The sequence below is a fragment of the Crassostrea angulata genome, chromosome 9, assembly GCF_025612915.1.
Source record: "Crassostrea angulata isolate pt1a10 chromosome 9, ASM2561291v2, whole genome shotgun sequence".
Classification (NCBI taxonomy): Eukaryota; Metazoa; Mollusca; class Bivalvia; order Ostreida; family Ostreidae; genus Magallana; species Magallana angulata.
Window position 1 is genome coordinate 18,999,461 of NC_069119.1, and position 14,214 is coordinate 19,013,674.

The 14,214-nt window shown below is 34.8% G+C and overlaps 1 protein-coding gene and 1 pseudogene across 1 annotated transcript; one reads left to right on the top strand and one right to left on the bottom strand.

Moving 5' to 3' along the window:
- Positions 1-658: 658 nt before the first annotated feature.
- On the bottom strand, positions 659-1,593 carry LOC128162183 (uncharacterized). The gene is made up of 2 exons (XM_052825369.1): positions 1,527-1,593; positions 659-1,125 (listed from the first exon to the last, which is right to left on the bottom strand). The coding sequence occupies exons 1-2, from the start codon at positions 1,591-1,593 to the stop codon at positions 659-661; spliced, it is 534 nt and encodes a 177-aa protein (XP_052681329.1).
- A 5,388-nt stretch (positions 1,594-6,981) lies between these two features.
- LOC128163556 (uncharacterized) lies at positions 6,982-12,741 on the top strand (annotated as a pseudogene).
- The last annotated feature ends 1,473 nt before the right edge of the window (positions 12,742-14,214 follow it).

Genomic DNA, 14,214 nt, shown 5'->3' on the forward strand with positions numbered 1-14,214 from the left:
TTAACCCACTACTTTTACATAATGATAATAACTTGTTACCCAAATCATTGATGACCATGTCAGGATTAGTTCTACTTTGAAGACGTGTGTCTAAACCATAAAATAAAACTTCACTTAAATCTCTCAAAACATTATCATGTAGTATATCATGCATTATAAAATCATTTGCATTTGCAGTTCTTGCATTAGTGTCACCAATCAACATCACTTTTCCAAAAGTCAAATATTTAACAATTTGGTTTTCTAGCTCACTAAATATATCACAATCATAAGCTTGGTAAAAAGTTGAACTGCTTGGTGGTATATACACACATGCTAAATACAAATCTTCAGAACTATCTAATAGACATTTATGAAGCTTAAGCCATATTATAGTGTCACACATATTTTCAAGAAAAGATACATAATGCTTAAGATTTTCACGAATTAGAATAACACAACCACCTCCTTGTTTTGATTTTGAACGCATTCTTGGAAAAACAAAGCTATGAAATCCTTCCGCGTCAATTGAGAAATTATTTTCAATCCAACATTCCGTAAGGAGAACGATGTCATATGAGAGAATGTAGCACTGGAATTTTTTATCGCTGAATTTACTGGCAAAACCCCCGTTTATGTTCCAGCCGATTATCTTCACGAAATCATCCTCCAATTGCCCCTAAGCTTCACCTCTGCCGTTTCCAGCGTCCTCTGTAAGTATGTCCGCAGGCTCGTCATCCTCGGGATCGTCTCTGCCAGCCTCTGTGTTAATGGTGTCTCCTGTCTCTCCCATGTATAGTTTGCCGTCAATGAATAGTTTGTCGTATTTCAATACAGCCCTTCTATTTTCCTCCAATGCTTTTCTCAATATAGGCATTAAAGCCTTTCGTTTCTCGACGATTTCTTTAGGAAATTGTTCTCGTATATTGTACTGCTTGTTTTTGAGCTTGTATCCAGATGTCCTGACACTTTCCCTGACCCTGAAGTTCGAGAATTTCACAACAATAGGCCTTGTTTTGTTGTACTGGAATCGTCCAATCCTATGGGCACGCTCGATATTATCTTTAATGCCAACAATGTTCAGTTCTGCTTCACAGAACTCTTTGATCAGATTTACACAGTTCTCCTTTCCACTGCCGCGGTATTCTGCGAGTCCAAAAAAAAAGCAAATTATCCCTCATACTTCTTGCCTGCAGATCTGTAATTTGGCCTTGTAATTGTTTATTTGCTAACTTTAGTTCTCTGATTTCCTTAACTGTTTCCTCAACGTCTCCTTTTAGGCTAGTCTGAGATTTCTTGATTTCCCCCAACGAGTTCCCCAAGTTACCAGTAAACTTCTCTAGATTGCCAACTCTAGTCGGTATATTTTCAATGAGATCGCACAATGTAGTCAATTTTCGACATTTTGGCGTCAAGTTCTCCGATTCGAATCATTAATTGATCCACCCATGCTGGTTGCGCAGTGTTCGAATGTGCGGGCGGTGGTGTATTTTTGAACGTGCCGACTTGCCCGCCATTGGCTCCCCTCCCTGTTTTGGCTAACTTACTGTCCGGTTTTGGTGTCGAACCATCCAAAGATAGCCGTCTCTTGCTATCCTTATTATCCTCCGACATTATGGGACATGCACAACGACTTTTGTAACACACAAACACAGATATATCCCCGTAAAATAAGAAATGAATCTCCGCTAAAAAAACTCTGACCGTCCATTCGTAACGCATGCGCATTCACTCATATAAATATAAATTTCTTTGCATGTTGGGCAAATAGCACAATAAATAACATTTTCCGATTTACAGTTCATCGACGAATTGGCGCGAATTTCCATCCCAGATTTTAGTAGAATTGTATTTCCTTCTTCTATGTAGGCACATGTACCACATCTCGGGTCGCCGCATTTTTTCACGGATGGAATTTCCTCTTGCATTGTAAATTGGACCATGGTCAATATGTGTTTAAGATTGGGTGCTTGTCGTCGGCTACTGATTATGTCCTCGGATTGTAATAATTTCTTCATATTTTCTGACTGTTCTAAAATAGGGTAAAGTCGTTTTGCGTCTGTTAGAATATTTCTGTTCCTTGGATTGTGGGTCACAACAAAAGCAAGTTTTCCGTCGTTGTTGCGATTATTAGAAGACCGGCGAGGATTACGTAGAACTTGTAATGGAATTTGTGTCGCTCTTTTTACTCCAGCGTTGATTAAATAGAAATATTTTAAATGAGAAATATTTTTAATTCTTCCAGACGTTTAAATCGTAAGGTTTTGTCTGTGATAATTGACTTTACCCTATATTAGAACAGTCAGAAAATATGAAGAAATTATTACAATTCGAGGACATAATCAGTAGCCGACGACAAGCACCCAATCTTAAACACATATTGACCAAGGTCCGATTTACAATGCAGGAGGAAATTCCATCCGTGAAAAAATGCGGCGACCCGAGATGTGGTCATTTGCCTACATAGAAGAAGGAAATACAATTCTACTAAAATCTGGGATGGAAATTCGCGCCAATTCGTCGATGAACTGTAAATCGGAAAATGTTATTTATTGTGCTATTTGCCCAACATGCAAAAAATTTTATATTGGACAGACGGGGAAACTAAACGCGCGTGTTCGTGTCCACAAGCAACAAATTAAAGACCCGAGTGTTCGTAATACTCCATGCTGTGAACATTTTGCTGAATGCGGCCAGGGAAAATTTACCCTATTCCCATTTTATAAACTTCCAAATGAAAATGAAATACTGCGCTTAGCCAAGGAAGACCACTTTATTAAATTATTTTGATCGCGTCACGTTCAACTCTATCAGCTACGTCATGCATAAACAACACCTGAATTTTACGCACTAACTTTTTTATTGGTGGATTCAGCTCACCGCTGATAGGCTGCTGGTCAAGACTAAATCATGCACGGACAGAACAACAACATATCAGAGAATGTACATACCCCCTTGCACTCTCGTTCTTTCACACCATCGTTCAATTCTTTTATTGACTGTCGATTGCCGATCAACACAGGTGAAGAAATCGAGAAAATTCATATATTATATCACTTCGACTGGTCAGTTTGTAGGTACATTATACATTTACGGTATATAAATGAAAGGAACGCGGGGCGCATGCAACTTTTCAATATTATATTTTGTTAAACGCTTACTCTGGACCGTAGCTTGAGACCCGCTTAAACACACACACATACAGAGAGAGAGAGAGAGAGAGAGAGAGAGAGAGAGAGAGAGAGAGAGAGAGAGAGAGAGAGAGAGAGAGGGGGGGGGGAGTTTAAACATGATGGTTCCATATTGAGAATCAAAGTACTGAAGTACTGACGGGAGTTGATTTTATCGATTATCATTTATTTTAAAATCAACTTATCTTTCATGGCAATTAGTTTCTTGTCTGTATATGAAGTACGCACTTTTTAAGGAATTTTAGACTTTTCCGACAAGAATTTCAAGAAACCTTTTATGAATCATGTTGTGTAATATTTAAGATAGATTTCAAACTATGTATAAGTAATCGAAGCAATTCTAAACATTTTATGGGTCCAAGCACTATTGATATCGAACTCCGTTAATCTCTGACAGTAGGATCTATCCGGGATCATGTTAATTTAGATCAGACAATCGTGCCTTGGTGGATCCAGCTTCTCCAAGGGAGGGGATAATCTCAATGGTCAGCCATGTATGGATGGAATGATTTACTTTTTAATACTAGAGAAAAATCATACATTGTTTTTGGCACAAGAATTGTAAAAACAAAATTTGCTATTTTATTTAATAGATTACATACATGTAGAATTACATGAATATGTTGATCTAAGCATTTCTTTTATGAAACTACTGGATGCTCAATACTAGTATACTACTGTATAGTGTATAGATTTCTGTACTTTTAAAATTGTTGGAAATATATATTAGATATTCTTAAAAAAATAAACATTGACTTACATCGTCAAAGTTAAAATTGGCGGAAGGATTGAGGTAGATAAACAGTATTTAAGGAAATATGACTGAAAAAAAAAAACGGTTGGCGATATCTCTTGTGGTGTCTACGTATTCGCGCAAAACATCCTGTGCTTTAAAAGATAATGCCATTATTATTCATTTATGGCTGATGTAAAGCAGGACATGCGGGTGAATTATTTTGACTCATGATTTCATTTTTAAAAAGTGCGTGCAGCATTCAGAGAGAGAGAGAGAGAGAGAGAGAGAGAGAGAGAGAGAGAGAGAGAGAGAGCGAGGGAGAGAGAGAGATAGAGAAAGGGGGTGCATGTTTATTATATTTCATTATTTAACTATTAAATTTATTTGTTCATTTAATTCTTCAAGTCAATTTATTTGTAAAAAGAGAGTCAGACAGACAGACAGAAGGAATGACAGACAACAGAGAGAGAGAGAGAGAGAGAGAAAAAAAAGAGAGAGAGAGAGAAGGTGGAGGGAAACTAAAGGACGCTCATCTAGAACACAAAAAGATGACAGCGATTTTCTATAATCATATGCCAAGTTGATCATGAATATGCCGTAGAAAGAAAATGTGCAGTAAAAAAGAGTCATCTGGTGTGTGTACTACAGTTGTGTACGGTATAGTAGTGTTATACAATTGTAATGACGTGCCGACATGTAAGCAAATTTTTAAAATGCGCGGATCCAGAAGGGGGTCCGAGTGATAATTTTTACAAGCAAGTGAGGGGAGGAGTCGGAGATTTATTATCGATTACAGTGCTATTTGAATTAATAAGTTTATATTTTTTAGAAGTCGGACCCCCCTCACCCACCCACCTACCCACAGCCGTTTAATATTGTAGAAAAATGTTGGCGTGTCGGCTGAATCAGTACAGTACGAGATCTGTAGCTTTATCTCAGGAGATAAGATACTCAATGGAATTCTAGATAGAACCATTTTAAGAAGTGCTTGGAAATTGTGTCGTAGGCCTGTCTATTTCATTGCTGGTCACTTAGCCATGGCTCTTTGAAATCAATACAATTTGTCTGGCTTTTGAGTTTAATACTACGCAATAGGTGTATATATAATCCAGGGTCTTTTTGAACTTGTTTTGACGCAAGAAATAGATAAGAACGTCCTGCTGAAAGTCCAATGCCTTGTTAAAGTGGTTCTATTAAATATGTTGTTTCTTGACAAGACAACTTTTTTATATTTATTTCTAAAACCGATTTGGTTGGACTTTTCCGACTGCGTCGCGTTCAATTCTATCAACCACATCATACATAAACAATACCCGCACCTTAACTGCAATTTGTTTTATTGGTGGATTCAGCTTACCGCTGATTGGTTGCTGGTTAACTCAGACTAAATTATGCACTGACAGAACAACAACATATCAAAAAATGAAAAATTCATATGGGTACTCGTGACTGTCAAAATTAGGCCTTTTTTTCGAAAGTGTACACTTGTTATAAAAATACATACGGTACATACATATATAGCTGTAGCTCTATGTAGAAATTTTGGGTTAGTAAATATAAAGCTACAGTGTATACAATACTTACATGTACAAAAAAACTTTACGGCAATTTACCGAGCATAAAAATAACGCTATTTTTGAAAAGATTTACATCATACCATACCACATTTTGCGCAAATAATCCATTTTAATAATTCTTCATTTAGTTTACTACTGAAAATTATAATAATTGTAGCTTTACTCGCCCCAAACTTTCTCCTATTAAACAACCTTTAACCTTACTGAAATCGGATGAAGAGCTGTATTTTTTATGTATGTAAACAAACCAGTGTACATGTGTGGAACTGTTGATCGGTGGTTCAGAGAAAGGTAAAATAAAGAAATCTGCAGTAAATTGTTTGGGGATATTTTAGTGTATATATATATATATATATATATATATATATATATATATATATATATATATATATATATATATATATATATATATATATATATATATATAGACTTTATAGCGATCGGCGACAGTATCAACACCTTTAAGAATGTGATCAAATGATGTGTATAATGTAGCTGTTCTTTTTCATAGTTTCTTAAGTAGTTTAGTAGTAGCTTTAGATTTTGTTTTCTTTGTTTTTTACTTATGTAATTTATTTTTTGGTCCTGAAGAAGGGACGGGTTGTCCCGAAAATTTGACAATTTCTATTGTTCGTGTCGTTAGCCATTTTTAGTGCTTTATATATTCAGTTTACTGGCTTAGTATCTATATATTAGATCCGACACCTTAAAGATGCCTAGTGTTGTTGATTCTATTCAGTGCTTTTTATATATATATATATATATATATATATATATATATATATATATATATATATATATATATATATATATATATATATATATATATATATTTACATCGAAAGTGATAGTGCAACAGAAGAGAAACGAATCGGACACTTGCCTAATGAAGACACACTTACACTCTCCACTTCCTTCTCGTTCTTTCACACCATCGTTCAATTCTTTTGTGGACTGTCGATTGCCGATCGAAATGTGTAGAAATCAAGGAATTCATATCTATCACTTCGACTGGCAAGTTAGTAGGTAATACATGTGCCTTAACGTTATACATTTACGGTATTTACATGAAATGAACGCTTAGCACATGCAAATTTCAAATATTATATTTTTCATAACGCCGTACTCTGGACCGTAGCTTGAGGCTATGGTTTAACGCCCGTTTACAGAGAGAGAGAGAGAGAGAGAGAGAGAGAGAGAGAGAGAGAGAGAGAGAGAGAGAGAGAGTTTTGCACAGAATTTAAACATATGGGATAGTCGATAATGACTCCATATTAGGGGAAAATGAACTGTTCTGAGAAATCCTGCAGCTCTGGCATTGCATGAGCGTGTACTGATAACTACGCCTAAGAAAAGGAGTTGACCAATCATGAAGTTTTCACAACGGCCGCGTGTATAATTTATGCATGACGTAGCTGACAGAAATGACAGTGACGCTATAGGAGAAATCTAACCAAAGCGGTTTTGATGATAAACATAAAAGAAAATAATGTCTCCCATAATTATGTAATATGGAAGTCGTTTTGCTGATGCGTAATACGTTCATGCGTAATGCATAAACTGTGTGTCATCGGAAAATATGATATTATACTTTAAAAACAACTGTGTAATGATGTATTACTTCACAATTTGCAAAACCATACATGATGATTTGGAAAAGAACGTTGCAATTACTTTTCAGTTTTTTAAGCTATATAAAAGGTAGGTTCTTTCATTATTAGATGTAAAAGAGTCCATTTTTATTTTGCAATTTTCAAGAAATCGAAGTAAATAGGAAATGTTTCATTTATTAATGCATGTACAATTTATATCCAATAAATATGTGAATAAAAATGTTTTACTAAAATACATATAATCTTTGCGCATTTATTTTCTTTGAGAAATAAGAAATGGTCGCAGAAACAAGAAAAAACTAGTTAAACCCGTATATACTTATAAAAGTTAACTCATTAAAGAATGCTCATTATCATCAATTGTTTTTTACAAATAGCATGCTCTTTGTTTTTTCTCTTATTTTGAATAGTGTTACATTTTGCACTTTAACTTTACATGTATATCTGTACAAAGAAAAAACAAAGAATCACAGAAATAATAATTATGCTCATTTGGGCCCATATCATATAATTATATTGTCCATTTAGGCTCACATCATTGGCTCTAAAGGGAGGGCAGATCTTATCCGAAGTCTTTAAAATCAAAACAAAAAATCCTTACTCCCCAATATTAAAATCCTCATCCGCAGGGGGATCGGAGAGGGTGGAAGGTTGTATGTCATATTCCAATTTTAAACGTTGGTCTATATGTTATGTTTCCCTATAAATTTAAGCAGCACTGACCAAAAAAGTGAAATGTGGGGGGGGGGGGGTATTTTTAATTTATTATTCTATATATGTACATTTGATAAAGCAGTTTTTTTATTAATGAAAAGGAAAGACCATAACCACCCCCCCCCTCACCCTATGCTATGTACGTGTACATGCATTCTTTTTCCAAGGTCTATTGATTTCTCTTAACAGCAACTTCTCCATGCCCCATCCCGGGTTTCTACGGATTACTAAATTGTATTAAATGTGGACGCTGCGCAGGGAATGGTGATTGTCATTTATTAACTGGTGTTTGCAACGGAGGTTGTCAACTCGGGTTTTGTGGATCAAAGTGCAATATGACGTGCTCGGCAACATGTGGAGGGGACGGAAGTTGCTCTCAATTAACCGCTTTCTGCGAAAATGGCTGCCAGTCCGGCTTTACAGGGACACAATGTGACCAAATTATAACATCACCTGTATCAGGCAAATAACTTTCTTTTTAACATAATTACATATATAATAATTTATATAATGACCAATCGTAACTACTCGGCTATTTTCGCTCGGAAATGACCAACTATTTACGATCATTGTATATACTGTGGTTTCATCGATATTCGTTGAATACAAATTTTTGTGGATTTCGTTGTTAAGTTTATCCATGAAATTAACTGTTCATTTAAGTGCAATTTCCTCAATGATTTGTATTGATAGGGTCATTGGCCATGAACTTACGTATCCTTGAAACTATGCATGTCACTGTATTCACGAAAATTGATACCCATGAATATTAATGAAACCACAGTATGCCATTATAAATCACAATGAACTTCTTGGGTCTTTCCGACCGAGCTCTGAAACATATATTGAATGTACATGACTGTGCATGTATCAAGACCACCATGTGTAAATGTTCTACAAGATTGGGGTGGTCTTCCATCTTGTTAAAGTATTGGCTAGACATAGTTTATCAAGAAAAAGTGGCATCGATTTTCAAAGTAGGGGGTTCAGTTCTATTCTTTTCTATAGATGAATATAAGGAACAAGTACATATTTGTTTTTTGTGATTTTATGGGGGGTGGGGTGGAAGCCTACATCCCCCTTCCCACGTTTGCTACGTGTTTGTATTTAAGTTTATATCTTACATGTATATTATTAGATCTAAGTCTACTAAAGCTCGTAGCCCGAATTTTTTTACACCTAGAATAATCAAATTTTGTATTTTAGGGCCCCATATAGGTACATGTATCTGAATCTGCTGTAGTGTTTATCAAAGGTATAGGTGTGTTGCGCTACCCCTACAAAATACACCTGAGATTGTTTTCCGATCCCCCCTCGCCTCCGGGGGATGGAGAATAATTTGATACCTCGTGCATGGTATATGAAAATTACTGCATATATACATGTGTGTAAAATGTCTTAGCTATATCATGCAGATAATAATCGTAATTATTAAAACAATATGAATTATTTGCACAAAAATATTCAAACGCCAAACTGAAACTTACAGATGATCTTATATCTACAGATGTTGTCCACGTGTGGGAACCTATTGCTGTAACGAGCCTCGTTGTTACTATAGCCTGTATCGTAATACTTGTGCTACTGTATAGAAGGTAATTTAACAAAAATGCCTTTTAAAAAAACCCAACAAATCTTCGATTCAATGACCAAAAAAAAAACGACAATTTTTAATAACTTAAAAGAATTAAAAGTCTTGTTTGTGATAAGGCAGTTTTTAGAACAGAAAACTCAAGTACAATTGTGTCATGTGTTATATATAATTTCAGGAAAAACAACAAAACGAAACCGTCTTACGAACGCAATTTGGTGCATATTCCGGAAGGTAAACTATGTAACCCCCCCTTCCGATCTCTGATATCTGAGATTCCATGCAATTGTTGATTCAAAGTTATAAAAGTTGATTAATTAGAGTATATGCACGCAACCATAAATTTATACGGACATGTACAATGTAAATAGCAAGATATTAATTGGGTTAACTTTTACTTCCATTATTTTTAGAAGAGACCGAGAGATATGTAAAATGGAACCAACTTCAAGAAAATATAAGGAACATTTCGACTGCTTCATATTTGTATGTACAGTTTATCAAACAAATACAACATTCAACTGTTTAATTAATAAACATGTGTAGGCAAGACTCTTAAGTCCGATGGTGACGCCAAAATCATCCAATGGTCACGTCAAAATCCGATGGTCTGCGCTAAAAGTCAAATGACCTGCCACGCAAAAGTCAGAAGCTGTTTGATTACTGTACGTTTGTTACACGTACGAGGGTTGTCCCAAAATAATGTAGACAGGACACATAATTTATAATCTGTTCACTGGAATTTCATTAGACTTCTATGTTTTCTTCAATGACCCTTTAGCAAACAATGCTGAAAAGTTCAAATCTGTACTTTATTCATTTCTCGAGATAATGAATAATTAGTAACAACAAGTTTTGTCAGGCGGCGCAATGTGCGATGTCAAAAATTTCCAGTTTTACGTTGTTGCTAAACCATCCACATCGTTCACGATAACATTTACGTTTTATTTCCGAACATGTCTTAGAAAAAATACTATCTTTGAACATGTACTCTGCGTGCACATATATTTCTAGTTTTGTTTTGTTTTTGAATATTTTCTTAGTACAAACGATCTGTCGGCTCCAAACTTGCCCTGTATTACTTGTTATGTAACGTCCGTCTTACCGAAATGTGTCGTTCAACATTTTGACGTCCATTGATATCGTTCGGAGTTTCTTTTTTCCACTTATTGTCATCATACTTGTTCAAATATTTTCAATGTTGTTTAACTACTTATTCACAAAACGCATTTCTCATCGATTTTGTTAATTTCATTTACTTCCAAAGCTGCTTAGGATTTATTTCATGGTCTTTACAAAATTGTATCAGTTACTGCTGCGCCGCCTTAAACGCTGAAAACGTCATTTTATTACCACTTAACTTTTCAACTTGTCACAAAACGCGCTATAAAATATTTAAAAGTTTTGTTATAGCCAAAACATTTTCTGAGTAAATAATAGAATTAATATTATTATCAAATATCGGTGTATGTTTTATTTGAATTTTTTCATTCGAAAAGTACTTTTTCGCCCAATTTTCAATTCATTATGTTGATTTTAACTTTTTGTTTTTGACATTGCGCCGCATGTAGAATTTCTGATCTAACATGCTTTCATTTCACTAATTTAATCTCAAACAATATTCGATTTTAAAACATTATTTGAATGCAAATTTCTTGAACCCTTTGTGGCACAAATTTCATCTTCCTTTGTCTTCGATTAACGGAATAACGCCACTTGTCTACGCTACGTCACGTAATTGCGACGTCATTGCTGAAATTGCTGCTTTCTTTAAAATCCTCAACCGAACATGAATAATGGAGAAAGAGACGAGTGATGAAAATTAATGGAGTTGGGGAAGGTTTTTGCGGCGGGTAAATTCGACAACATGGAATAATAATGTTCCAAAGTCTGTCCCAAATTAATGTTTCTATCAAGTTAATGATTTCTATTTCAAATACAGTTGAAATCGATGAAAGTGAAAATAATCAAGATCGATATATTCATTGAAACACAATATCCCTTTTCACTCATAAAGATACAGGAATGAAAACGAATTTCTTACGAAGATTTATAATGTGTAATGTTTACATATTCTCACCATTCGGAAATCACTCGGAATACCTCGCACAATTTTTCAATGTTATCATCCGGGCTACTTCATGGCTGATGCAATGCAAAATTCCTGTAGACTTTGTACTGAGTATTTTGGGTTGTGTAATGAAGCCTGGAGCGATAGAGGGGGTGTTTCAAAACAGATAATCTGGATATATTTTTATATTGGAGGGAAAACCTAGTTGAGCAAAAAATTTAAGGTATTTATGATTATCGAAATATCAAGCAAAAAGTGGTGGAAGCAAAAAATCGGGACAGAGTATAATATATTCAAATGCAGTGTTTGTGTTGCGCCTTTGCTGCAATTAGTGTGTACACTGTATGCCAATGAACAATGAATAATTTAAGTCAATGATGAACATATCTAAATATGAGCATTCAAATCAGGTGGGGGTTATTTAAAGAATATTTATCATCCAATAATTTTCTTCTTTATTCTTTTTTTTCTAAATTTATCGGGCTTTGGTGCATCACTCCATCGGAATTCCGCAACTGCACGCGGACCTTTGTTCTTTGGCTTGTCAAACTATCGGGCTTTGGCGCAGACCTCGAACTTTAGAGTCCAATCACACTTTGGAGACATATAATTATATAAACGGATATTCTATTTTCTTTAAATAATTTAATAATAATTTTTTATTGCTGTATTAAATCCAGGAATAAGGATCGAGCCGAAAAAAAACAGTTCCGCAATTAAGGCTCAACGGGATCTTGCTAACTTTGAGTCAGAAAGTCAAGACTACAAAGTTCCAAAGTTTACAAGAGAGGAGGGTGTCCCTGATGATCAGTCCCAGACGGAGCCTAAACCCACGGACTCGGAGCCTCATCCCTATATCTACGTCATATCCTCTTGAGTTGATCTTCAATAACCCATCTAGTACACGCAACAATAAATGAATGGGAAAGCCGAGAGGAATACTTTTCTAGAAAACAAAATACTTATTAATAGAAATGAAGTAATTATATAGGAATCAATGTCGTACTGTTTGAATGTTGGCGAAATTGTAGATGTTTAAATGAAAATTCAAGTTGTTTTTTCTGTCTGTTGATCAATTAAGAACACTTTATATTATATGTTTATTTATTTTTTTTTAAATATGATATTTAAATCAAACATTTAAGAAATCCTAGTAATGAAAAGGTTTTCAGATTTCTATGTACATGCAATGTCTATGTTGCATCTTTATAATGCTCGAGGCATTAAAACAAAAACAGAATTTCCCATGATAAAGATTTCAATTTCCGGCATATGTTTTAATGTGATTGTTTAGAAGCTAGTCACGAAATAGCAAAGCACAATAAAGCGCCATTCATATCATGCATTGTAAGTATAGGGTCTATAATTTTTATTTCGTTGTTTCATAAGGGAATAGGGTGAGATATTTATAATGTAGATGATAAAACCCTTGTAAACACAAGAAGGATAAGGAATATAGTTCCGACAGAACTGTAAAAAGATGCACTCATCAGCTTGCTCAATGGAGGGTTGGTTGGGGAGGGGGGGGGGTAGAGGACAGTTACATATGTTTCTGTGATTGAAGGTTCTCTCTGTTTAATTAGTTGCTGGTGTCAGCAAAGCTGTGCACATCGTCGGTTTGATAACTATTAAATGCAAAGAAAAAGTACATGCATTATTTCGTATGGAAAAAGGGGAATGAAAAAAAAATGAGAGAGAGAGAGAGAGAGATCAAACGAGAGAGAGTTAAGAGAGAGAGAGAAGGTAGAAATAGACAGAACAGCCTTATGAGAGATTATTACAAGAGTGGTTTATATTGCTGAAGAAAGATTAACCTACAAGGGGAATATTTATATCATCTAGGCGTGCTATTATAGCCTATCTCGGATATACCATGCACTATAACATTATGTTAACATACGTTTAACGGTGCGACCGTTGGGGCGAGCACAGCATGTGATCAAACAATGAATTATAATAAATCAATAAAAATAAATTAACAACGTAAAATTTGAATGCAGAAAAATAAAACATACCTATTTTCAGTAAATTTTCATTATTCATAGTTTATAAGATTTGTTATAATTTATTTACTTATAAGTAGAACCGAAGTTTAATCTCAGATACAATGTTGTTGAATGATAAAGATTCTAATATGTAAATATTCAATGCACTATATCTCCTCTTTTAAAGTGATTGTAACGTCAGTTCATTCCCCTTTTTTTGCAGTAGACATTTTTTCTTAAACCTACATAAAAAAAACTTGACTCATCGTCGAGCTCCCCCCCCCCCCCCATGTTATAAAAATAATATTTCATTTTTTTTTTCAATTTACACATAGAAAATCGACTTATCATGGATTTGCCCCCTCCACTTTAAAAAAAAATTAAACATTATTATTTTTTTTAATTTACGCTTAAAGATATTTGCTTATCATATTAAAAAGAAATGATGCCCCCCCCCCCACCCCCGCATGTAATAAATGGAAGAGAAAATAAAGAAACCATTCAACTGCTTAAGAGCTGAAGGATTAGAATTTTCATGATTTTTTTTCTTTTTGCTTGCAAAGATTTTTTGGATGAGGCTGCCATCCACCAACCCACCCCCATTTAAAAAAAGGCGATGCTACGTGTACGTTCTTGGAAATTAACGTAATTATAGTGAATAAAATAAATGTGAGCATTCATCCAAATGAGTGCAATTTACAATTGTTTCCTGTATCTGAAGAAATGTCATTATTCTTCAGCTGTTCTTAAGCTTAGC